The sequence below is a fragment of the Cicer arietinum genome, chromosome 8 (genome assembly GCF_000331145.2).
Source record: "Cicer arietinum cultivar CDC Frontier isolate Library 1 chromosome 8, Cicar.CDCFrontier_v2.0, whole genome shotgun sequence".
Lineage (NCBI taxonomy): Eukaryota > Viridiplantae > Streptophyta > Magnoliopsida > Fabales > Fabaceae > Cicer > Cicer arietinum.
Genome location: NC_021167.2, coordinates 3,852,849 through 3,877,232, shown reverse-complemented (window position 1 = coordinate 3,877,232; position 24,384 = coordinate 3,852,849). Strand labels below are relative to the sequence as shown.

At 31.9% G+C, this 24,384-nt stretch overlaps 3 protein-coding genes across 3 annotated transcripts in view; all 3 read left to right on the top strand.

Moving 5' to 3' along the window:
* Positions 1 to 7,021, top strand: part of LOC101505624 (solanesyl diphosphate synthase 3, chloroplastic/mitochondrial-like) — an 8,894-nt gene extending 1,873 nt beyond the window's left edge. Inside the window, exons 2-12 of the mRNA XM_004511823.4 lie at positions 843 to 932; positions 1,312 to 1,392; positions 1,515 to 1,586; positions 2,704 to 2,838; positions 3,858 to 3,944; positions 4,077 to 4,148; positions 4,256 to 4,341; positions 4,640 to 4,772; positions 4,932 to 5,021; positions 5,309 to 5,407; positions 6,533 to 7,021. Coding sequence (XP_004511880.1) covers positions 843 to 932; positions 1,312 to 1,392; positions 1,515 to 1,586; positions 2,704 to 2,838; positions 3,858 to 3,944; positions 4,077 to 4,148; positions 4,256 to 4,341; positions 4,640 to 4,772; positions 4,932 to 5,021; positions 5,309 to 5,407; positions 6,533 to 6,712 — 1,125 coding nt within the window. The 3' untranslated portion in view covers positions 6,713 to 7,021. The remainder of the gene's footprint in view (positions 1 to 842; positions 933 to 1,311; positions 1,393 to 1,514; positions 1,587 to 2,703; positions 2,839 to 3,857; positions 3,945 to 4,076; positions 4,149 to 4,255; positions 4,342 to 4,639; positions 4,773 to 4,931; positions 5,022 to 5,308; positions 5,408 to 6,532) is intronic.
* A 3,900-nt stretch (positions 7,022 to 10,921) lies between these two features.
* Positions 10,922 to 21,030, top strand: LOC101505187 (WD40 repeat-containing protein HOS15-like). Its single transcript, XM_004511822.4, has 14 exons — positions 10,922 to 11,257; positions 13,571 to 13,716; positions 13,836 to 14,178; positions 14,671 to 14,765; positions 14,863 to 14,909; positions 16,858 to 17,008; positions 17,526 to 17,589; positions 17,800 to 17,958; positions 18,075 to 18,196; positions 18,614 to 18,688; positions 18,845 to 18,898; positions 19,006 to 19,079; positions 20,207 to 20,281; positions 20,551 to 21,030. Exons 1-14 carry the CDS (start codon positions 11,197 to 11,199, stop codon positions 20,768 to 20,770), a joined length of 1,686 nt encoding a protein of 561 aa, XP_004511879.1. The 5' UTR covers positions 10,922 to 11,196; the 3' UTR covers positions 20,771 to 21,030.
* Positions 21,031 to 23,056: 2,026 nt separating this feature from the next.
* On the top strand, positions 23,057 to 24,384 carry LOC101504879 (protein NONRESPONDING TO OXYLIPINS 2, mitochondrial-like). Its single transcript, XM_004511821.4, has 3 exons — positions 23,057 to 23,307; positions 23,405 to 23,523; positions 24,035 to 24,384. The coding sequence occupies exons 1-3, from the start codon at positions 23,156 to 23,158 to the stop codon at positions 24,040 to 24,042; spliced, it is 279 nt and encodes a 92-aa protein (XP_004511878.1). The 5' UTR covers positions 23,057 to 23,155; the 3' UTR covers positions 24,043 to 24,384.

Sequence of the window (24,384 nt, the reverse complement as noted above, 5' to 3'; positions counted from 1 at the left end):
GAGAGTATTTATGTAGAGAATGAGAAGAAAAGACTTATGATTAATATATTTTTAATTTTGAGTATTATAAAAAGGTGGGGAGAAATCTCTCACCTTATATGTTTTCTTCTAAGCAATAAAAATTTATGCTTGTTTATAATATTATGAGTGACAAAATATAATGCTTTGCCAATGGTTATTTTCTAGAAGTGTCTTTGGTGGCATGAGATACCACGTCGACTAGAGATATGACGGAAATAGTTCTTATAGGAACGGGACAATCCTCACCTCTCGAGCCAACTTTTGGGGTTGAGTTAGGCCTAGTTCAAAATTTTAAGATAGCATAAGAGTATCTCCTAAATGTGCTATTGAGCCATCGATATCTGTCCACACTCTTGATGTCTTGTCTTAGGCATGAGGAAGTGTTCTTATCGGTCCACCCACATTTTTCCACGTAACAAATGTCCAATATTAGGCGTGAGGGAGGATGTGTGTTTAGATTCCGTATCAAATAGAGATATGCCTAAAATAGTCTACGTAAGGTTTGAGCAATCCTCGTCTCTTGAGCTAGCTTTTGGAGCCTTAAATTGATTTAAAGTGGGACTGTAAAGCTTGTTATATAATGGTTGAATTTTTGTTTAGTTTCATTTCTATTGTTTCTCTATTAGTTTGGTGGAGGAAAACCTTTTTCTAGTTCTTTTAGTAGAAAAAAATTGGGACAACAGTTTGTTACTAATCATCATTAGTATTAATCCTATTAAATACCATGACCCAAAATTATAGTTCTCTAATAATTTGTTTTTATCTAAAAGTATTATTTGAGACATTGAATCCTACTTGTATATGTTTCTCGTGAGATGCAGGTTATGGCAAGTTTAATCTTTTCAAAGGGTCTACCAGCATTGCATAGTAGTAGATATCAAATCCATCATCAAAGCAGCTCCATTTCTGAGGTTAGTTCCTCTATGTTCTTTCTCTTCTTTGTCTGTATACTTGTCTGAGTGCCACTTTTATGAGGATGGTTATTTCAATTTGTTTTAAAACAATAGAATATTTTGGTTTCTTTACATATAAACTTCTGTATTCTATAGGTTTTGAACAAAATGTAAGCACATAATTTGAGATTTCAGATTGCATCATTTACACATTTCTTTGTTGAGGTATTCATAAAATTAAAACGTCATCGGGAGCAATTTGAATTTTTTGAGCAATACTGATAAATTTACTGATTAAAAATATCAAGATTTAATCGGGAACATTCTCATCAGTCATCTGCAGTGTTACACTCATAACTTATTTATTCATTCCTAACCTTCCATATCCTGTTGTTAGGAAGAACTTGATCCGTTTTCACTGGTTGCTGATGAATTATCGCTTGTTGCCAACAAATTGCGAGCAATGGTAGTTTCTGAGGTATTGGGTCTGTCCTTTATTTTCTTCTAATGCAAGTATGCTTGGAAGTAATACAAAACTCAGATATTTTCTGTTTAAAAGTCAGGTCTAATTTACGGTGAAATGTGGGCTTTATATGACAGGTTCCTAAGCTTGCCTCAGGTGCTGAATACTTCTTCAAAATTGGGGTGGAAGGAAAAAGATTCCGTCCCACGGTAAGAATATTCTTAATCATAACCTTATCTTTTTATTTCTCACGCTTCATGAATTGTTACTTCAATATGGATTGAATTAACGTGGGAGGAACTTTACTAGTTACTACCATCAAGTTTTATGCTTTGACAAGCTATGAAGTTGTTGATCATTCATCTGCCTTTGAAATTTCTTTATGAAATTACTTCATTCCAAGTATAGGTTAACATGTTCCTACTTAAGACACATTGTAGCGGGCTTTTCAATTATTGTGCTCGTTTCTGTACAATTTATGAAATACGATCACATTGACACATACAATTAGGTCAAATATTGTGAAAAAAGGAAACACAATCCTTCTTTTGATTATGGCACACACCAACGAGGGTTTATTTAACTATAGCTACAATGCTTACTCATGTTCTTCTTGTTTATTTCTTTATTTATTTTATTTCTAGGACGTAGATATCTTTCCGTCATACTCTTTATATTTACTTGAATGTTAAAAGTAGTAAATTTTGCAGTAATGTTGAGGTGTTGTTGCCACGTTGATTGGAGGGGAGGGAAGGGAAGATTTGTAAGTTTGTGTTTGGTTCAAATTTTAGGAGGGGATGGGAGCAAAATCCCTCCTTATGTTGATTTTGCTCTCCCTCCATTTGGGGGGATTTGGAGGGGCTCTATATAACTAAAAAACCATTTAAAATCTCTCTCATCCCCTTGAACCAAACACAAATCATTAAAAATCCATCCCTTCCCCTCCTCTCCCCTCCTTTAAACCAAACATGTCTCTACTTCCCTCCCCTCACCTCCCTTCCACTCCGTTGAACCAAACAGACCCTTATAATGCCTATATTTTGTACAGGTTGTATGTGTTCTGTTCATTCTTTTCTTATTTTGTCTGCCACATGTCCTGGTGCCAATATTTGACATATGAAATACACCCTACTTTTTTTCCAACATAGCTTAAGGATTAATGTAACTTGGTTTTTCTTTTAGCTGTTAGTGCTCCTTGTTTATTTAGTTTTTATTCATGCAATTAAACCATATAGTTTATGATAAAATGTATAATTTGAGAGTATAGTCTGATATCTTTATGCTTTTATACACATGACTTGGGTTAATGGGTGGTTACTTATGCAGGTTATATTGTTAATGTCAACGGCATTAAATCTACCAATACCTAAACCACCTCCTCCCAATGAATTAGGAGGTACTTTTACAACTGATCTACGATCAAGACAACAATGCATAGCTGAAATAACAGAGATGATTCATGTCAGTCCTTTAGAATTTTTCCTTTATTAATTAAATAATAGTGCTTCCATTGTACTGTTGATTATCTTAAGGAGCATAGATATATATTAATTATTATTTTGTGGTACTTATTTAGGTTTCTTTTTATGCTTATAACTTGGTTTGATAATACCACTATTAATTTCTTATTATCTAAAATGGCAAATAATGTGAGACACTAAAATATTCCAAATGTGACCCTTATTATGAGATGGAGGGAGTACCATTTCTTGTTTACTTGATTGTGCTAGTTCGTTTTTACCAACCCTTTCTTGCTGGTACCATGACCCGCTGTTATTCAATTTTTAAACTTGCTTGGTTTTCAGTTATGGATCTATGGTTTTTGGCTTATGATTTAATGGTAAAATTACTACGAAAAACAAGATATGTTGGAGGTCAGCATGCATAACATGAATAGCTGCCTATTGCCCATAATAGTGATAAACAATTTCAAAAATATTTGGACCAAGCAACAATACCGCTACTATTTGTGTGTTTGTTTTCACGTCCATAACCAATTCAATGCACGTTTACCGTGTAGCAACAATTGGCAGCTTTATTCCTACCGCACGATTAGAGGATCCTGACGCAATTACAAACGATTACTATGTAGTTTGACTCTTTAAAATTCAAATGGTGCAGCATAACTGGATTTGTTCATTGCATCACCTTATTACCTAAAAATTTCATATACATTCAAGTAATATATTGACTACTCCTTTATGGTCTCCATCGTTTGTTCCTAATAATAAGAGAATGAAGATGGCTTTTTTTGGACTTTTCTCTTTTAGAATAGCTGCCTACTCCCCCCTCCTCTGAAAGAATTGGTAGTTGTTTAAGCATAATGTTTACTTGGAATTTCCCAATAATATTGAAGTACAATTTTTGGTGCATACTTTCGCTCAGCCTTATTCTTCTTTTCAATTTTAGTCCCCCATCCAACCAGAAAATGGGGAAAAAATAATTTTCATAAAACTAACAGTCTCATAATTTTGCAACAGGTGGCTAGCCTTCTTCATGATGATGTTTTGGATGATGCAGAAACTAGGCGGGGTATTGGTTCACTAAATTTTGTGATGGGCAATAAGGTATGTATATAAACTTTTGTTCATTTTTCTTGTATAGTATTTACCATTTTTTCATGATTGTTCAATGATATTCTCTACAGTGGCCTTACTGAGGTGGTTGTTTTTGTATGTTCTGTATTACTTTTGATGTAGTTAGCAGTGTTGGCTGGAGATTTTTTGCTTTCTAAGGCTTGTGTAGCACTGGCATCTTTGAAAAACACAGAGGTAAGGTCAAAGGTGAATAGGTTATATTTTGGAATGTTACTTAAAGATGCATCTTAGTTTCCTTGATGATGAAATATTTTATTTGTCTAAGGACTGTATCTCCGTAGGTTGTCTCTTTGTTGGCGACAGTTGTAGAACATCTTGTAACAGGGGAGACTATGCAAATGAGTACTACATCAGATCAAAGGTTTAGGTATGTTTTCTGTGTCACGAATACATCTATGTTATCTACACATGTGAAATTAATCTTCATGTTTCATAATCTGTATACTATAAGTGATTTATGGCTTGCTTACAAAATTCTTGGTTTATTCTGTCACTATATAATTAGTAGTTGGTTTAAGTTAAATATTAAAAAAGTTCATCTAATTTTCTCATGCACAAACAGTAACACGTTATTGTAGATAAGTCGTAAGAATGCATTTGAATCTATAGACACCTATAAGGAACTTAAGGTATGTTTGATTTCTGACATTTGTTGCTATTTTCAGTATGGAATATTATATGCAAAAGACATACTACAAGACTGCATCTTTGATTTCAAATAGTTGCAAGGCAATAGCCATCCTTGCAGGCCAAACAGCAGATGTTGCAATGCTTGCTTTTGACTATGGAAAAAATCTGGTTTGTTCATTCTTCGATTTAAACTTTTAAGTATGATGTTGCATTCCTGTTGTAAGTAGTATGCATAAAATGTGATTCTTTGCACAAATAAACAAAATTGAATATTTCTGGATGACATAACATAAATCCCTCCTCATTTCTAATTTTTTTTTCCTCCAGGGGTTGGCATTCCAATTGATTGATGATGTGCTTGATTTCACTGGCACTTCAACATCCCTTGGAAAGGGTTCTTTGTCAGACATTCGCCATGTAATTTCACAATTTCTTCTGATTCTAAATTTCACCTGTCTCAAGTTTGATTTTTCAGTATAATAATTCAAATTATTTTGATGAAGCCTGTTTATGATTCTTAATTTTTATTAGTTGCATTGCATGAATGTTATGCCTGTCCATGATATCTGTAGTCTCAACTCTCATCATTAAACAGTTTGCTGTGGTTACAATTTCATCTAAATTTTCTTGCTTCCTGATTTATGTCTGTCTTTGATACAGAGTTTGTATGATAACACCTATTATTGTCCTAAAAATTAATGCAGGGAATTGTAACAGCTCCAATATTGTTTGCGATGGAGGAGTTCCCTCAGTTGCGTGCAGTTGTTGAAGAAGGCTTTGACAACCAAGAGAATGTTCATCTTGTAAGTCAATATGTGCTTGACTGCACATATCTCGTCATACTAAACAAAGCGAACGTAACTACTGATAGAGCAGAGTAGAAATATTAATGGGGAATGAAATAGTATTTAATTAAACTAGAAATATGAAACTGATTGCAATGAGAAAACCAGAGCAAAAGCTCCTCAGTAGAGAGAAAACTATTCCCTCACTGCCTAACCGCTAAGGTAATAATAACTGTTGAATGCATGATTTATTCCCCACTCCCCGTACTCCTTTCTTATTAGGGGAAAATACTAACTATCTGCGAGGTGGCCACTACTCATTCTCTCTCTTTTTCTTCCTTTCATACACTCTCCAAATTTTAGGCTTAGCGTAGTTCACACCCACCAACACATCACTCTCATTTGAGTTGGGTTTAGATAACATCCTATCAACTACTCTGAAATATATGGCTTGGTGAACCAACCTATCAAGAACGAAAGGACTCTTTGGTTACTATTTTCATTGTTTTACATGTTTTCTATTTCCCTTACAAAAATGTCACCTTATTTTCACTTTTTTTCCCTATTTCTATAGCTTTGCATAGTGAAAAAAAAAAAACGGATCATATTATGGGACATTAATATAACTGTTGAGAGTGTCACATTAGATGAGATAAGATCTTAATATATGCTTATAAGTGAGAGACCTCCTTCACCTTACTCGTCGGTTTTATTGGGTTGAGCTAGGTCTCGTTTAAATTTTAAGATGGTATCAAAGTCTATCTAAAATTCGTTGCACCACATGCAATCATACCACTTGGGTCACATTTCAGATGTCTAGTCCTCACACTCTAGATATGTAGTATTAGACGTGAGGAGAGTATGTTGGTAGTCTCACATTGGATGAGATATGACCTAAAAATGTGTTTTAAATGGGAGGTAGGTATTCCTCACTTGAACTAATAGCGTTAGTCCTTTATGTTTTTTTGTTCTTTGGGTAAAATATATTTATGTATCGTTTCTTTTTAAATGGTAAGTGCAAGTATTAATATTTTATCGAGGGTGAGGTTTGAGCCCTCTTGCTACTCATCATTGTAGTCCTTAACTCTCTTAAATCATCAAGCCACCTAACTCATATGCATTTATGTATATTTCCAAATATAGGCTCTAGAGTATCTTGGAAAGAGCAGTGGTATAGAAAGGACCAGGGAGCTAGCCATAAAACATGCTAACCTTGCAGCAGCAGCAATTGATTCCTTACCTGAGAATGATGATGAGGAAGTTCAAAGATCCAGAAGAGCCCTAGTGGATCTTACCCATAGAGTCATTACAAGAACAAAATGAAAACGAGGACTTGATAAAACTAACAATTATTTTTTATTTTTCTGCCATATTTCATTTTTATTTTTTTTTTGTTTTTGCAATTGTTCTCCGAAAATGAAGGGAAATAAGTTATTTTTAGGACCAATTTTTTTTTTCTTCTTAATTTTTTAAGATTTGTTTATCCTCATCCCCACAACCCACTGTCTCTAATTTGCACTCATTTGTTTTATTGAGTATGTGTATCTTGAGATTAGGGTAAATACTTATTTTAGTTTTTGAAAGTGACACACGATGTCACACCAATTCTCACAAAAAGGAAAATATTTTATAGTTCTTTGTTGTTATTTGACTTTATAATTTCAGTTAGTTTTGTCAAAGTGTAAGTTTTGTTACACATCATACACTTATGATATTTTTTTCATTTCATTGTGATATTCATATTGGCAATGGCTAAAATGACACTTAGTTATAGATATATAATCATCTTTTCAATTATATTCTTTAAATTAAAAGAATCCTAATTCTTATTTTTTTTCCTGCAATTGGAACTCTATAATGCACCTTTATCCAAATCAACTCAAATCAACAGTACATATCTTCAATTTGCACAACAAAATAAAGGATATGTATATGTGGAATTATTTATTTCAATTTCAAACTGGAAACCGTGAAATTTGTCATATAATGATTAACTGAAACAAAAGACATAAAAAAGTTGTTTACTAATATAAGGTTATATGAAAGCTGATATTGGACATATCTCGCTAACCTAATCAAATTATCTTAATAGGATATCTAATGGTAGTCAAATACGTTCGTTTGCCAGCATATATTTTTATAATTTAATAATAATTAATTTATAACCGTGAGCTTTTTATTAATTTATTATCGTTAATTTATTTTTAATTTATTAATAATAATAATTTTATAGCTGTTACCTTTATGATTTGTTTAAAATTTTCAGTTCAATTTTGTTTTAAATTAAAATTAAAATAATATATAATAATATTAATTGAAATATTTAAATTAATATTATAAATTGTAATAAAATAAAATATTAATGTATAAATTAAAGTTGTCTATTTAATGAATCTATATTGACTACATCGTTTGAGTAAAAAATGAATGAATTGTTTCAAGGTTGATATGACAATCTTAATTTATGAATCGTATTAAATTCACCATGCTAGTAAAAATTTGTAGCCGGCATGGAGGAGGCAAAAAGATAAAAAAAACATTATTTTATAGTCGGATATTCTACTCTTAGAAATAATTTTCTTGAACAATAAAATTATATTTAATTAATATTATTTATATTTCTAAGAGTTATTGGTAAAAATGGAAACATGGATAGTTTACTAAAGTTTATTATCACCTTCATGGAAAATTTTGTTTCCTACCTATTTAATAGTAACCAAATCATGGACAGATAGGATATCATTTTATTCCTTGAAATGTTTTATTTCTTATAATTAATTTTCTAACTTTGTAAAATAGAATCTATATTAGTAACCTTCATATTTCTCGGAATTATTTTTCTAAAACAAACACCCCATAGAAAACTAATAAAATGCTCAAAATGACACCATGGGTAGGGGATTCTAGATTATGTTGTTATTATGATTCTTTTTTAAATGTAATAATAGATGTGATTATTTTTTTTTTTTTTGAAAAAATGATTATTTAAAAAAAGGCTGTTATTGTGCATGTCTCTTATAATCGAATTCAACGATATTTTTTCGTAGAGGATTTCGATAAATCTTAAACTTAGTGGCAGTTCGAATGGACGTCGGTGGTTTTCATGCAAACATTGCAGCAGCTAGCAACAATTGATTCCTTACCTGAGAATGATGATGAGGAAGTTCAAAGATCCAGAAGAGCCCTAGTTGATCTTACTCATAGAGTCATTTCAAGAACAAAATTAAATGGAGGACCAGATAAAATTAACAATTGTTTTTTTTTTATGTCATATTAAATATTATATCTATAAAAACTAATATCGAATTAATTTATAACGTTATTAAAATGTTTTTTTACTAACGTTTATAAAAATATGTATTGAATCTCATATATATTCTTTCCATCAATTTTGAGAAGAAATGGACCATCTTTTTCTTTCCCAAATTCTCTCTAATGAATTTGAAATAGTCTTCACATATTTGTGAAATCATTAGAACCATTCCCTAACTTGGGTACTTGTTCTATTACTAACACTAAGTTGTGAAATCTTTTGTGGGTCAATCTTGCTCCCCATAAAGGCTTTTTATTTTACTATTGTTGAGAATGATTCTCCACATGCTATTCACTTGATTAGTGTTATTCTCTCATTATACATTATTTCCTTGGTGAGGTTTGAAGATGAGATTAATTCGTTGACAAGAAGCCAATCAAGTGGCTGATGCATTAACCAAATATGTCTTTTCTAGTTATTTTCTTTTCACTCTTTGTTTGGGTGTTTGGCCTCATCATTCATAATAAAAAAAAAAAAAAAAGTATTTCTACCTAAGGTACTATCAAATTAATTAATTAATAATAGAATAACATAATTTTAATGTATAGATTTAAGACCACCAAATTTTGTAAGTTTTGCACTTCTAATCTCTTTTGATTTGTATTAATTTTTAATTATAAAAATAATTTATATAATTATTAGAAACTAAAATTAATAAACAAATGTGTCAGTATTATTGATTTAGTCAATCGTTAATATGGAATATATGAATGTCAAACTTTGATGAGTAAATAAGAAAGAAAATCAATCATTGATTAAAATTTTGATAATACTGAAATACTTTTTTTCCTTTGTAAGAGCATCAATTATTGATTTATTTTTCTATATTTTAAATTAACTTTCTTTTTTACAATTTCAATAAATAGAAATTAGATAACTTTTTTAAATTAAGTTAAATCTAACATTTTTTTGACAATGAGTTAAATTGAACATAATGTTTTATTTAAATTTTCCTCTATTGAAATTGATAAAACTTACATCGATCGGGAGCAATATAATTCAAAGTTGTTAAAATCGATAATAATAAATCTACAAACAAACTCGCAATATCCAAGTTAATAGCATAATGTCATTATAAAAAAATGTCATAATCTACGAAAAAAGAATTAGAGGGTAGTTTTAAGTCAAAAAATGACTTTAAATCATTCATCTCCCCAACAAAAAAACCCGTGTCTTTCGCACTTGTGACGCGTAGTAATTATTTTATATTTGTCATATTTATATTTCAGATAAAAATTTTAATTTTATATATTACTGACAAAAATTATCCGGTATTTTTTTATGTTTTTGTATGTGCTACTGAGATATATTTATCTCATGTTTTTTTAATACTCCTACTTTTTTTTTTTTTTTATGTTTTAGTGATAAATATTTGTTCCATGATTTTTTTTATTTATCAATTTTAAATATTTGTTATGTACTTTTTTCATGCATTAGTTATAAGTATATATTCATCATTTTATTTATTTATTAATGATAAATATTTATTTTATATTTTTTTAATAGTTATTAATTAATGACAATTACTTGTCTCATATCTTTTTATATATATAAATTGCAAATATTTATGTTGTGATTTTTTATATTTATTATTAATAAATATTTGTCGCGTCTTTTTAAATGCATTAATTATAATTATGTATCTTACATTTTTTTACTTACACATACACAATGATTATATGATTTCAACCTTGATGATTCCACTAAAATTTTAATGTTAGATAATACTTATGTAATTTTGTATTAAAATTGCAAATTTCTATTTGTGTAATTATTTCGGTATCGCGTTAATCTATTTGCTGGTGTTTATACTTTAGAGATCAGTAAATTAGAGGATAGTTTTGTTTCATGTTTAGTTTGATTTTTGTAGTTTTATGTTTCAGCTACATTTTTATATATTTTTTTGTTGGTATTGAAGTTTACTTTGAGCTTTTTACACGAATTAAAAATTAATTATATATAAATAATAAAATATATTAATTTTGTAAAATTATTCATCTAACTAATTAAAAAAACTAAATTATTTAATTTTTGAATACAAAATTACCTTAAAAATAAAAAAAATCATAAATATGTGAATTATATTAATAAACAAATTTAAATATAAAAATAATATTATATAAAAGAAAAATATTCACAATTACGGTACAATACAAGTATCTATATCTCATAAATACGCTGTACACATGCTTCATATGTAATGTAGCTACTAGATAACTTATTCATAAAAAAATAAAAATAAAAATAAAAATAAAAATAGCTGCTAGGTAACGACGGTTCTGAAGGGCAAGGCTCTTCCAAGTTCCACCTCTTTCTTCCGCAAATCACAATTTGCCGCTTACTTCCCTTTTTGCCCCTACCCGTGTCCTCTGTTACACACTCTCTCTCTCTCTCTCTGTACCTTTACCTTCTCCTCACAAACGCACTCATGTTGGTTGCTTTAGCTTAACTTTCATTCTCTCAGACCAACATCAAAGCCATTTTCTCGGGGAACATGGCTTCCATCACTTCCGACGAACTCAACTATCTCGTGTTTCGGTACCTTCAAGAATCAGGTTACTTTCATGTTCCCTCTTCTATTTTTTTTTTGCTTCACTTTATCAAGTTTTTCCCACTCGGTCTATACTCTTTCCTTGATCTTTTATGGTCAACGAAATGTCAAGGGTTTGGAGTTTTAACGGATTTTTAGTTTACGAATTTTGACGGTTTTGAAAATTTGAGTGAGGGCTTAAAGTGTTCTTGCTGCCAGATTAGGGTTTTTACAATGCTCAGAAACGGAGTGAAATTTCTATCTCTCATTTTAGTTTCAAAAATTATCTTCATTATAGTGTTTGAAGGTGGAATGAGGAATAAAAATGGTTAGATCCGTTTCTGGAAAAAATAGGTGTTGTGTTGAGACTTGAATTTTGTAGTTTTTAAGTGAAATCTCAGTTTATTTTCTAGCTATGAGTTTTGATTTTTTAATGTATAATAATTGCTGAAAATTCATGGTTAGGAGTTAGGACTAGCGGTTGACTAAAATACTGTCTAAAGTGATGACCCTGTTTTGGAACCCCCGGACTGCAGCTTAAGTTAACTCTGGGTCTATCAATCATTATTGTGTTTTCAATTATGATAATCTAATCTAATAATGTACATTTATTTTGTTAATTGATCTCAGTTGATGACGTCATTAGTTCTATATTGTTTGCTGCCGAGTTTAGATTGATTAAATATGCTTTAAGTTGCGATACTTCGGCTCAATTTGAAGGAGAGTGAGAGAAGTAGTTAAACGAAATTTTTAGGGAATGTAACCACTCTAATATAATATACGACAATGTTTATTAAATGCCTTTAACTTTATATGCTTGATACATAGATTTGCAGCTTCGCTCAAGATGACTGCTATCTAGGGTTATTTGCGTTGTGTTTTAGTGACGTTGCTCTCATAGCTGCTATACTGGAAATAGTGGGCCTAGATAAAAGTGGAAGATGCCGCTTCAAGATCTTCTGCAGAGGTGGCAGGGTAAAGGTGAAACTTAAGTGACGAGAGGGGAAGTATTTGGTTTGGGTGAGTGATGGTGTGAAGTGTGAATTTTGGGGAAAGGGAGGCTAGGTTGTGTCTCCAGATTTTGGACTTTATGTGTTCTAGAATCTCGATTTTGCAGGTTGTAGAATCACAGCTACCTTTTCTGAAACGAGAAGATAATTTAGTGAGGAAGGGATGGCTGATTGGAGAAATGGAGGCTAGGTTTTTTTGTTTCTGGGCCTAGAGTGCGGTGTTGGGTCCAGCATGGTTGATTGTGGATGGCAGAAAGCCAAAAATACGCCATTTTAAGACACCATATCTGCCATAAACTGATAAAAGTGAAACGCCATGGCGCCACCTTCTTTCACAAATTGGCCATGGCGGCTGTCAAAAAATCTGCCACCGCTATCTGCCATGGCGCCGCCATGGTCGATGTTTGAGGACACTTGTTCCCATCTAATAAACAACTATGCCTAGTATTTTCTAGATATTTACACTGTAAAATCATTTTAAACACACAGACAAGCACATATTTAAAAATTCATAAATGGAGTGTTTTAAACTCTTTAATATTGTTAATTATGAACATTTCATGAAATTTGAGTTGTTTGTAATTAATTTTTTGAGCATTTATATGTATATAATATTAATTATATAATCTTGATAAAAAAATTAGATTAGCGGTCATCTTGCTGTGCACTTTCCCGCTAGTGTTTTTGCCTTTTTGGGGATGACAGTTGGCTTCTATGCACTGCTAGCCAAGATTAATACCTATGCTTGATTATTTCATATTCGCCTTACGGAGATTGCTTTTGAAGTGTGATTTTATTTTTTTGATGTGAGTTGGCAATTATATTAAAGGGACTAGACTGGTACAAATATTAAAATATTAATTGAAAGGAAAATTAGATTATACTCTGAGCCATGGAATCTGAGGCAACAAATGGAATGGCTCTCAGCTGGTTTGAAGAGTAAAAGGTTCTTTGATCTTAGACGTACTTTTAATCTTGAAACATGTTATGTAGAACTTACTAGAAGAATCTTCCCATATAGAACTTATTTTTAACATTAAATAAAGGCTAATGCCAATTTCTCATTTGCAAGCTTGAATTCACAGAATAATTTGAATAGACAACTACGAAAAACAATCCATTGTTGCAGTGGAGTTAATGTAATGATGTAGCCTAGGAACATCCAGTAGAGTGAGAAAAGTTGCTTGAAGTTGATTTTTTAATAATGTTTCTTTTAACTTCTTGTTAATACAAAGGAATACGTGCTTTTCCATTTTGATGATACTTTTCATACATGAACGTGCAAAGCAACTGAATTGGTTTACTTGCTACTGATTTTATGACTGCAGGTTTCACACATTCTGCTTTTGTGTTTGGGAATGAGGGTGGCATTAAAAAATCCCCCATTGATGGAAATTTAGTACCACCAGGTGCTCTTGTCACATTTGTTCAGAGGGGGCTACAGTTCTTGGAGATGGAAGCTAACTTGAGTAATGTTAGCATTCTTTACTTTTTGTAGTTTGTATTCACTATCAGCACAATATTATCTGTTTGAATTGAGTTTTTAAGCTTTTCATACCTTGGGTTTCATGTTGATAAATATTAGCCTACCAGTGTGATGCAGACTTTGATGAAGATTTTTCATTTTTACAACCTTTGGATCTTATCACAAAAGATGTGCATGAACTTAAGAAAATGATAACTGAAAGAAAAAGAAAACTACAGAAGGGAAAAAATAAGGAATCTGAAAAAGAGCATGAAGGTGACCGCGAACGGGTAAGAGAAAAGGAAAAACATGAAAGGGAGAAAGAATGTGAAAAGGATAAAGAGAAGGTAGAAAATCATAAAGAGCAAGATCTGCATAATGAAATTCAGATCAATAGGGAAATGGTCTCAGATCAAGAAGATAAGGTTAATGTAAAACAAGATGTGAATGTAGTGAACGGAGCATTCGGAGGTAACCATCCGTTCAACGGAATTGGTTTACATTGTTTTCTTTCAAAGTGTTCTCTGTTGCATGTTTCACATTTCATGTTGTATAGCTGCGTTATTTTTATCAATAATTTTCCCGAAATTTCAATCTCATACAATAGTATATACCTCTGTTAGTTTTAATCATTTTCCCGAAATTTGCTTGCATGCAGTCATTAGGTGATAAAGAGTGAGTACAATATACAGACTGATGGTATAATATTGATTCCCTGATGATATGGATTGCTAGTAAATCTTAATTTTTAAATCAATTACTAATTTTTTACCCGTCTTCCAACCCTACTTTTGCAAATTTGTTACTTTAATCAGTATAACTACATTAATAGCTGTGTGTCCGGACTGCTGCCCTGGCGAATTTTGGTGGGTAATAATTTTGCTACTGGCCGTCTGGCCCTAGTGTCAATTGATATGTGCTTCCGTCAAAAGAAGACTGAATTTTTTTCATTCAATTGTACAGGACCAGAGCCCATGGACATCTGTACAACATCAACGTCTCAGCCATGTGAAATTCCTAGGTCAGATGTGACAATTTTGGAAGGGCATACTTCAGAGGTGAAGTATTTCATCACTGCTTCTTGTTTTTAAAGTATTTGGATTTGGTTTCTTCTGTGAATTCTTTTGTTAATAAGCCTGTTTACCATCTACTTAGGTCTGTGCTTGTGCATGGAGTCCTACAGGATCCCTTCTTGCATCAGGGTGGGTATCTTCTTCACAAATATTTTTTTGGCATAAATTATAATATGTATTCATGTTTGCATTTTGTTAGAACCAATGTGCACACTATTTTACTCATCTTACGTTTCCATTTGTTATATGAGACAGAACCTGCATTCAGTATTCTTCGCATAGTCATGTTTAAGTCGGGGATGTTAGCGAGCATGTTTGCTATGAGTCTAGTTAGAATTCAAAATTCTTTCATCCTTAACTTTAGCTTCTGCATTTTGCTATATAATTGCTTATACTTTTGAGATAAATAACTAGATTCCTGTTCTTTAAAGCAGTCATTTAAAATGAACAAAAATGTATGGAAATATTGTGTGTTCGTTTTCTGCAACCGTTAGCTGGGATTCTTTGCTTATAAAACAGAAAATTGTAATTTTGTAACTTTTTGAGATTCTGATGTTGCAAGAACAATTGCTTTCACGGCACTACTTTAGTGAATATAATTCACGAATTGCAATTTCATAGAACATAGCCACTGCTAATTTACATTCGTTCTTCTCAGCTCTTGGAGAAGAAACCTTCGAGATGAGTGGGGCTTTAATGGTATCTGATGCAATTTTAGTCACATTCACTTACAACCAAATTGTCATTGGAGTTTAAATAACACTGGGGTGTGGGTGGTCTTTCTTTGAAGTTCCCCTATTTTTCACAATGTGCCATCTTCCAATTTATTTTCCTTTTATTTGTTTATTTATTTGAACCTTTGTTTAAAAAACTGTAGATACAAAAGCAGGCTTAAATATGTCTCGACTGTAGATCACAGATGTTTTGTATGTGGTGCATATTGGGTATGGTTGAGGAGAAGAGTTGGTTATATTGTGACACATTTGACGATGGTAACATGACCACACCAACGACAACCACCACCTTTTCCCACCTTGTTTGGCTAACTGAATTGTGCCATAATACCCTGTCATTTACCTAGTCTACCGATAGACCATTTAAACCCGGTCTCTCTTAATGGTTTGATGGTTTGACTTTTTTCCCTTTGATTTCTACCTTTAACTATTGAACGATCCTCTGCTTGGTTTGCCATGCTTACCTGTGCTTCCACAAGTCTTATATACACACGCCCAATCATCTAAGACAATACTCTACAAACTTTTCTATAATGGTACCATTTAAAGCTGAGTAATATAAACTACCTCACACCCCTTGAGAAAATTCTTCTCATTCAATTTTCTCAATGGAATAAAAAAAGATTGCATTTTCTAAACTATCCTTCATAGGAGTAAAAAAGGTTATTGAAAAATGAAATCTAAATTAATTGAAAGGTATTTTAGGAATGCTATTAATAAATAGGGGTTGAATTAGTTAAGTTTAGCTTTTATTATTGATACACCAAACTTGATTTTTATGTGTGCTTATATTGGAAACAGGAGGATGTGCTGAATTTATGTTGTTCTGGAAAACTAATGGAAACTTAAAATTGATGTGGGCACTTGGTTTCTTCCCCGCCCCCCATTTTCAATTTGTTGCTTTATGATATTTATAACAATACAATTTTGTTTTTCCTAACAACTTTTGTCTATTATTTTCTTTTAAGTAACTGTTACTTCCCCTGTACTTAAAACACTTGAAAGAAATATAATATAATATAATATAATATAATATAATAGGATAAAAAGGCCTTAAATGTAGAAAATTCATATAGATATATGTGATGTGTGGACATGATAGTTTAGCTTAATATCTTCTGATTCTACATGCCCTTGTTATTGTAATTTATTTCTTGTTTAGAAAATGAATTGAATAATAGATGACATTAATCTTTTTCTTTTATTCTGAAATATGTTTTGAAGAATGCTTGTATTGTTGTCTCTTGCAACTTTGAAGACAGTAAACTGTTGAAATAAACTGAACCATTACATTGGCTTCATATATTATTATCTCACTTCACTATCATCATCTCAACTTTTAGGTCTGGGGATTCAACAGCTCGTATTTGGACAATAGCTGAAGGGAGATGTAAATCAGATTCCAAGAATGACCCTTTGAATGTGTTGGTGTTGCAGCACATTAGGGGTACAACCAATGAAAAGAGTAAAGATGTCACTACACTGGATTGGAATGTGAGTTTGATGGCATATTCTGATTTTTCACATCCATTTGTATCTTTTTAAAACCTGTGTGGATCTATCTTGAGCAGGGAAATTTTGTGGGGGAAAAAGAATGTATAAGGATAATTGTGACGCTATTGCAGTTGACCTTCCCAACCTTGCACCAATTTTTCCATATTTCCCTTACCTCTCCCCTCTCTCTTATTTAATGTCACTCTACCTCTTCTCCCCTTGATTTTGTTTTGGTTCTTCTCACTCCTATCCATGCTGCGTGTCCGAATTTGGTTGTGATTTTCTCTCTTTTCTTATCAAACCTCTTCTCCTAGACACATACTAGAGGCCTATCAGATTTCTTAGGTATTATTCAGGACTGTAAGATGATGATTCGGTTCTTGTTTCCCTCTTCTCGTACTCTCATGGTCATATTTTGTATCATTTAATAAATTAAATTGTTAATAATATATTAATATATTTAATCGTAAGTATTTATATCTAATGGAGAGCTTGACCTTTGGTGGCTGTTTTACAGGGGGAGGGGACGCTACTTGCAACGGGTTCGTATGATGGTCAAGCAAGAATTTGGACCACTAATGGTAGGCTATTTCTTCTGTGTATCCTTCTGCTTTGATTGATACACTTATTTTGATAAATCTTATTGTATTATTTAGTTGAATTCATAGTATATATAAAATATTGGTTATATGGTTGATTTTTTAAGCAGACACTTTTGTTTGTATTTAGATTTGCTTTTATGACTTCAATCAAAATCATTATTTTGATCAAGTGTTGGGGTTTTTTACCAGGTGAACTGAAGAGTACATTAAGCAAACACAAAGGACCCATATTTTCTTTGAAGTGGAATAAGAAAGGAGATTATATTCTTACTGGAAGTTGCGATGAAACTGCAATTGTATGGGATGTTCAAGCAGAGAAATGGAAACAACAATTTGAATTTCATTCAGGTAATTTATTTACTATAACATTATAATCAAGGGAGACTTCTATAAAAAGAACTCCTGCTTATAAAACCATGTTTATGAACTTCTATTTATATTTTTAAATTTTGGGCTTTGTTTAGGGCCAACCCTTGATGTTGATTGGCGCAATAACGTGTCATTTGCAACGAGCTCCACCGACACCATGATACATGTTTGCAAGATTGGTGATAACCACCCAATAAAAACTTTTGCTGGGCACCAGGTTTATATACCTGATCTTGTTTTGATTTTTTATGCTTTTCAATGACACACTTCTGCTGTGATTATACCTTTTTGGGGGGGAGAATGGTCCATACCCTACTGTACCAGTTAAACAATAAAAAATGGGTTGTTAAATTAATTATACAAATTGTTGGATAACCCGGGGATGATGCTTTCTAGATGAATCCCAAATTTCTAAGGTATGCGACTACTAAGGTGAATTTCTTGTCAAAATCATCAGCAGTGAAGGAAAATATCGGTTAACCAAAGTCAGCTTTAGCTAGTAACATGTTTTGGTTTACTGAATTCCACTTTACTAAATTACTGGCTCTGCATTAAATTAAGATATTTCATTTAATTGCAATATTGTGCTTGCTTAAGTCTTTACTGACTGCTAACAACCTTTCTGCTATTTCAGAGTGAAGTAAATTGTATCAAATGGGATCCCACAGGTTCACTACTGGCCTCATGTTCAGACGACACCACTGCAAAGGTAATAATACTCCATAATACATGTTTTTTGTTAGTGGATTGTACCATCAAATAATTATTTTATTGAACAAGTTTTCTCCAGTAAATGACATTTTACCAAAATATTTGTGAAACTAACTGTTCGAATTCTGCATGTTTATTGTTTCTCATTTTGTAGATATGGAGTATGAAGCAAGACAAGTATATTCATGATTTTAAAGAGCATTCCAAGGTACCACTTTAGAATATTTTCAATGTCAGATTTTGCATTTGTCCGTGTTTGAGTTTTGTGCACATAAAGCAGGTTGTTGGTAAAACTAGATAATTGTTGTTTTGTAGGAGATATATACTATCAGATGGAGCCCAACTGGTCCTGGTACGAACAACCCTAATAAAAAGTTGGTGCTGGCTAGGTATGATACTGCTTGGTGAAGTTATATTCAATGCTTTGACTTACTTGCATGCATTTTTTATTAATATCTTGCAATTCCGAATTAGGTCACTCTATAAGATCTTTATTCCTCAACACCTCAATACAATGCATTAAGATCTGTATATGTTTTGCTAAAATGATCAGTGCATTTGTTTAATTGAAAGTGATAGTTTAATTAAATGCTCGTCCAATAAGCATATTTCATAATAGTACTTAATACTTATACCCTAAACGCATGTATTCAGCAAGCTATTTGTGTTTGCGCACATATTGAAAAACTATTTGCATTCTCAACATTTGCTTTCGCTGGAAAAATAGAATTGTGGGTGATGAGAATTAAAGAGGGCACTGAGGCAGGGGTCAAACTAGGTATAGGTTCACAGGCTAATAGATTGATGCGCTACGCGCCACCTTTTGTATTTGTTGATGAGTTAAACCTGTTTTACATGCTGTATATCCAGTGTGGCAGAGTTTCTATTAAATTGCTGCGGTGTATTTTGTTATGTAAAACTTTTTAGTTTGATTGTGGTGACCAACATCTGCACCTGCATTTATGCTTGTTTGCACTTTTTATTTTAGGTTAATTGCACTTTTAATTTCATTACTGGCGGCTAATGTGTGATTTCGGTTTTCTTATAATTTTTTTAGCTCTTGTTAAATTATTTTTGAGCTATTATATTCTCTCAAATTCTCATAATCTATTCAAAATTTTCATAAATTGAATTGACTAAATTGTTTTGGACCTTGTTCTATTCAAAATACACCAATTAAAATATCAAATTTTACTGAAATATTCGAAATTTCCACCTCTTCACATCCTACAAATCCTTCCAATTTTCACACTTTCTAATTTATGAACTCTTAAAGTTGTTCCATATCTCAAATTTATCATAAACTTCCAATTTTTTTGTTTTTATTTATTTTTTAATAAAAATGACAATTTGAAGAGTTCTGGATAAAAGAAAAAGAAGACAAGATGGTATTTTCTTAATTTTTAAATGATTAGCTAAAAACGTTATTTAGTACAATGAAGCGTTTTATTTTTCTCTCAATACTAGACATAAAATTGTTTCCTTTTAACACTATTTAGTCATCCCTTTTGTACAGTGCATCATTTGACTCTACTGTAAAGCTATGGGATGTGGAACTCGGGAAACTAATCTATAGCCTGAATGGACACAGGTACAATCTTTTTTTCAGCTTTATATATTATATTTACATCAGTTACAAGAATATATGGACGTTGGAATAAAATTTAAGACTTCCTCCCCAGTTCTAGAAGCCCTAACTACCATTTCATGTTAAAGATACTGAACTTATAGTTTATCTGGTGTTACTTGTATATCCTTGGGAAATAGATTCCTTTCCTTGATAACATTTCAGGCTAGTAGTTGTTGTTCTTTGAATGCAGCTGATTTTTTTGATTTTGACTTGTGTATTTGGTCCTACAGGGATGGTGTATATTCCGTTGCATTCAGTCCCAATGGCGAGTATTTAGCCAGTGGGTCCCCTGACAAATCCATACATATATGGTCCTTGAAGGAAGGCAAGATAGTTAAAACATATACTGGCAATGGAGGCATTTTTGAGGTCTGTTGGAATAAAGAGGGTGACAAGATCGCTGCCTGTTTTGCCAATAATACAGTTTGCATTTTGGATTTCAGAATGTAAGAACCTGAGAAGCACCAACTTACTTTCGGCTAGTTGCTCAAATTATTTATTTTCCCTCTTTGATGAGATCGACGGAACTGTATTTTGTCTTGGTAGGTCTCCTATTTTAACCTATAGTCGTAACACCGGTTCATGGTTCTTAATGTAATATTGTGTTATAATCACTAGTACCTAGTAAGAGTGTATTCTTTTAACTTAAAAATGTAATTATTGAACCGGTGTTTGTATAATTACAACCATGCCAATCTTTGCATCGTCTACCCCAAGTTATTTTCTTCTCTCCCAATGGTAACTTTCTATTACATATCTTCAATCTTCTGCGTGAGAGCATTAGTGGTTTTGCTTAACATTAACCATTAGCAGTACGAGAGCCTATTATATACAGTTCAGTCTCAACCACAGCTATCTGTACTGTAATGCAGTATTCGGCTCTCACCTTCATTTGAGTGGTTGCATTGCGTTTCAGTGTGGTGCACATTGTGGCTGCGACAGTAGCAATAGCTGTAATTGGGGCCAAAGCTTTCCGGACACTGTTTTGACTAATGTGGTTGAAATTTGATTCTGACAATTTGAGTTTTTTCATGTTTGAATTCAGTAATTCACTAGCACAATCTACAATATCGATTTTTGAAATGGACATTTAAGTCTTGTATAAATTAACACATTCAAATTTTTTTACAAAAAAGAAAATTTTTAAATATAAAAATATATGGTTGTAGTGATAGTAAAAATATTATACTATCATATCAATATTTAGTTAAATGTCAGTATTTTGGTTCTAAAATATTGTTGTGTTTTAGTTGAGTTTTTCTTCTAAAATATTAAACAAGTCATAAGTCGTCTATTTTTTTCAGGGTTTATAACGTATTTATGTTTTTTTAAATCATTTTCGTTATTTGCACAAAGCATCTAAAGTTATAAGAACAAAATTAAGGTGTTGTTTGTTATGACCACCGTTATAGCATCAATTTTTCCAGTTAAATTTTAAAAAATAATTTTGTTTATATTATAACTTTTTTATATGAATGTTTATATTATTAGATAAACAATCTAGTGATTCAAGAACTGAATGCATTTTTTGGTTTTTGTGGGTGGGAGTTGTAATTATAGACCGGGTAAAAGCAACACATAAGAAATCATTTGTAACACAATGATGAGATTATTAACAGATCTATCGACTATCACCATATTGCAAGAACATATAGTCACGTTTCTCTGATTTGGTGGTAGAAGGTGATTAGGAGGATAAAATTCACACTCCTATTCACACAAAAAAAACACAATTATATTTTGTTATGCAAATGTTTGAATAATTTTTTATTTTCTCAAATTAGGAAGAGTTGCAATCTGTCCCCAGTACTTTAGCCAATATTTATATGTAAATCCATTTCATGTATAGTTTCTTGGGGTAAACCTTTATAAATTATCTTTTGACTACGATATCTAAGCAACGAGAGTTTTTTAGTGTATTAAAAAAGCTCCTGGTTGTAGCTAAGGAGCTAAACACTTTGTCAACAATTATGTGTGATTTAGACCATCGTTTTTCTAAGATTTTGATTGGGGATTTAAGTGAGAACTGTGGTATATGTTATTGAATTAGTTGTATACTTTAATAGGTTGATGATGCTCCTTTAATAGAAGGAATTAGGATAGATTTAGATAGATTCGACAAGAGAATCTCGACGTGATTCTCACACCTTAATTTGATAATTATTTTATTTGTTACAAGACAACAATATAGTGTTGTTAAAAATGAGCGGGTGACATCAATTCAAGGAATTCAATATCATGATGGATTTGACAGGGATGGGCCTTGGCCCAACATGCTAAAAGAACTTATGCCAAAATTTAGACAAATTCTATTATGGACTATGGTCTATCACAGGTACTTAAAAATGTTTCAAACTCTAACGTCTACTATATAAAAATTAGATTTTAATGACCATCTTTATTTCTGACTGAGATAGTGATAGAAATAAGATCATATTGAATAAGGAAAAATAAATATATATATATATATATATATATCATATTAAATCTACGATAATTAGGTCATTATCACTTTGTAAATAGTATTGTTAATCGTGGTTAAATTCTCAAATAATTTTTAATTGTTAATCCACGGTAGATAACTTATGAATGTAGCCGTAGATTTCACTCAAAATTTGTTCTTCGTTGAAAGTTGTTTATCGGTACAATATAAAAAATAAAAACAAAACCCCAATGATTTGGGCCGGGCTGTAGTGGAGTCCATTTCAATATGTGGTGGACCTTCTAAACCTTGTTTCCAATCTAGGGTATAGTTTCTTCGTGGCTTTGTTGTCTAAACCTCTACTTCCGAGTTTCTTCCATTACTACAGTAATTGTATCAAAGCAAATTCAAACATGGCGTGGCGTTGCGGATCTCTCTCGAGATCGATATTCTCCGCATCGAGAACAATACCAACTCGTTCCTCACCATCTCTTCAACGTTCTTCTTCGTCTTTACTTCGCTCTCATCTTCTCCACCCTCGTCGCCCCCTTGTTACTGTCCCTAGGTAAGACAACTCATTCAATTCTCTCTTTTCTTTCTACTGTTTACCGCATTTCTTCATTTTCATTTTCATTTTCTATATTCGAATTTTATTTTTGAAGGACTTTGGGAATTCTCGGTTGCACGCAGTCGTTGATGCCGCTGCATAACGCTGACGCCGCCGCTCGTCTCACTTCTCACATTTCTGTCGAGTTGCGCGCTTGCTGTGAATTGTCTCAGGGTATTCACTTTGTGCTTCCTAATTCTTAATTGTTATATTTGTAATTGCTTTTTGTTACTTCTTAATATCATGCATTATGTTCTTATCTAATGTTACATGCATTTTATGTAATGTTTCTTTTTTTATTTATATCGTTCTTTCTAATTTTTCTTTCACTATATATCATCACAAATTATATTTAATTACTCAATAAAATGATAAATCAGTTTGTGCAGTTCATTTGTCTATTCATTCTACACTTAGGGGACATTTAGCTGCTTTATTTTTACTAGCATACACTTTGTTAGGGTAAAGTAGTTTTGCACTCCCATTCAATATGTGCCCTATAGTTTGTTTGTTATACTGTCACTTTTAAATTGTAATTATTAGAATGAAGTGATGTAGCAAAATAATGAATTTTCGTTGGATGTATAATGTAAATACAAAACTAATTTATACTCATAGTGGATATTTTTGAACTATTTTTTCAAATTAAATTGCAATAGATTTTCTTTTTCATTGTGTTTAACAGGTACTTGATAGGATTTTACAATCAGCACTGGTTGTGCTTACATGTATGGTTGGACCTAAATATGATGGCTAATGCTGTGAAGCAAGAAGCTTGTTGATTCAATTATTGATCTCTTTTATCAAAGCTGTTGGTCTAGGTGATTTTGAGAAGCATTTTTAGTATTTATCATTTAAGTCTAAATTAAATAAGTATATCTATCTATTCTTTTATAAACATTTAGAAAACATTTCAAGCTAATTGAAGGATATCAACTTTGTTTGTTGTCTTTGTATCATCAGATAATAATGACAATGCAGTCCTAGCTGAGACTAAGGTTACATTGAAATTAATTGGATGTATAGATTTTCATA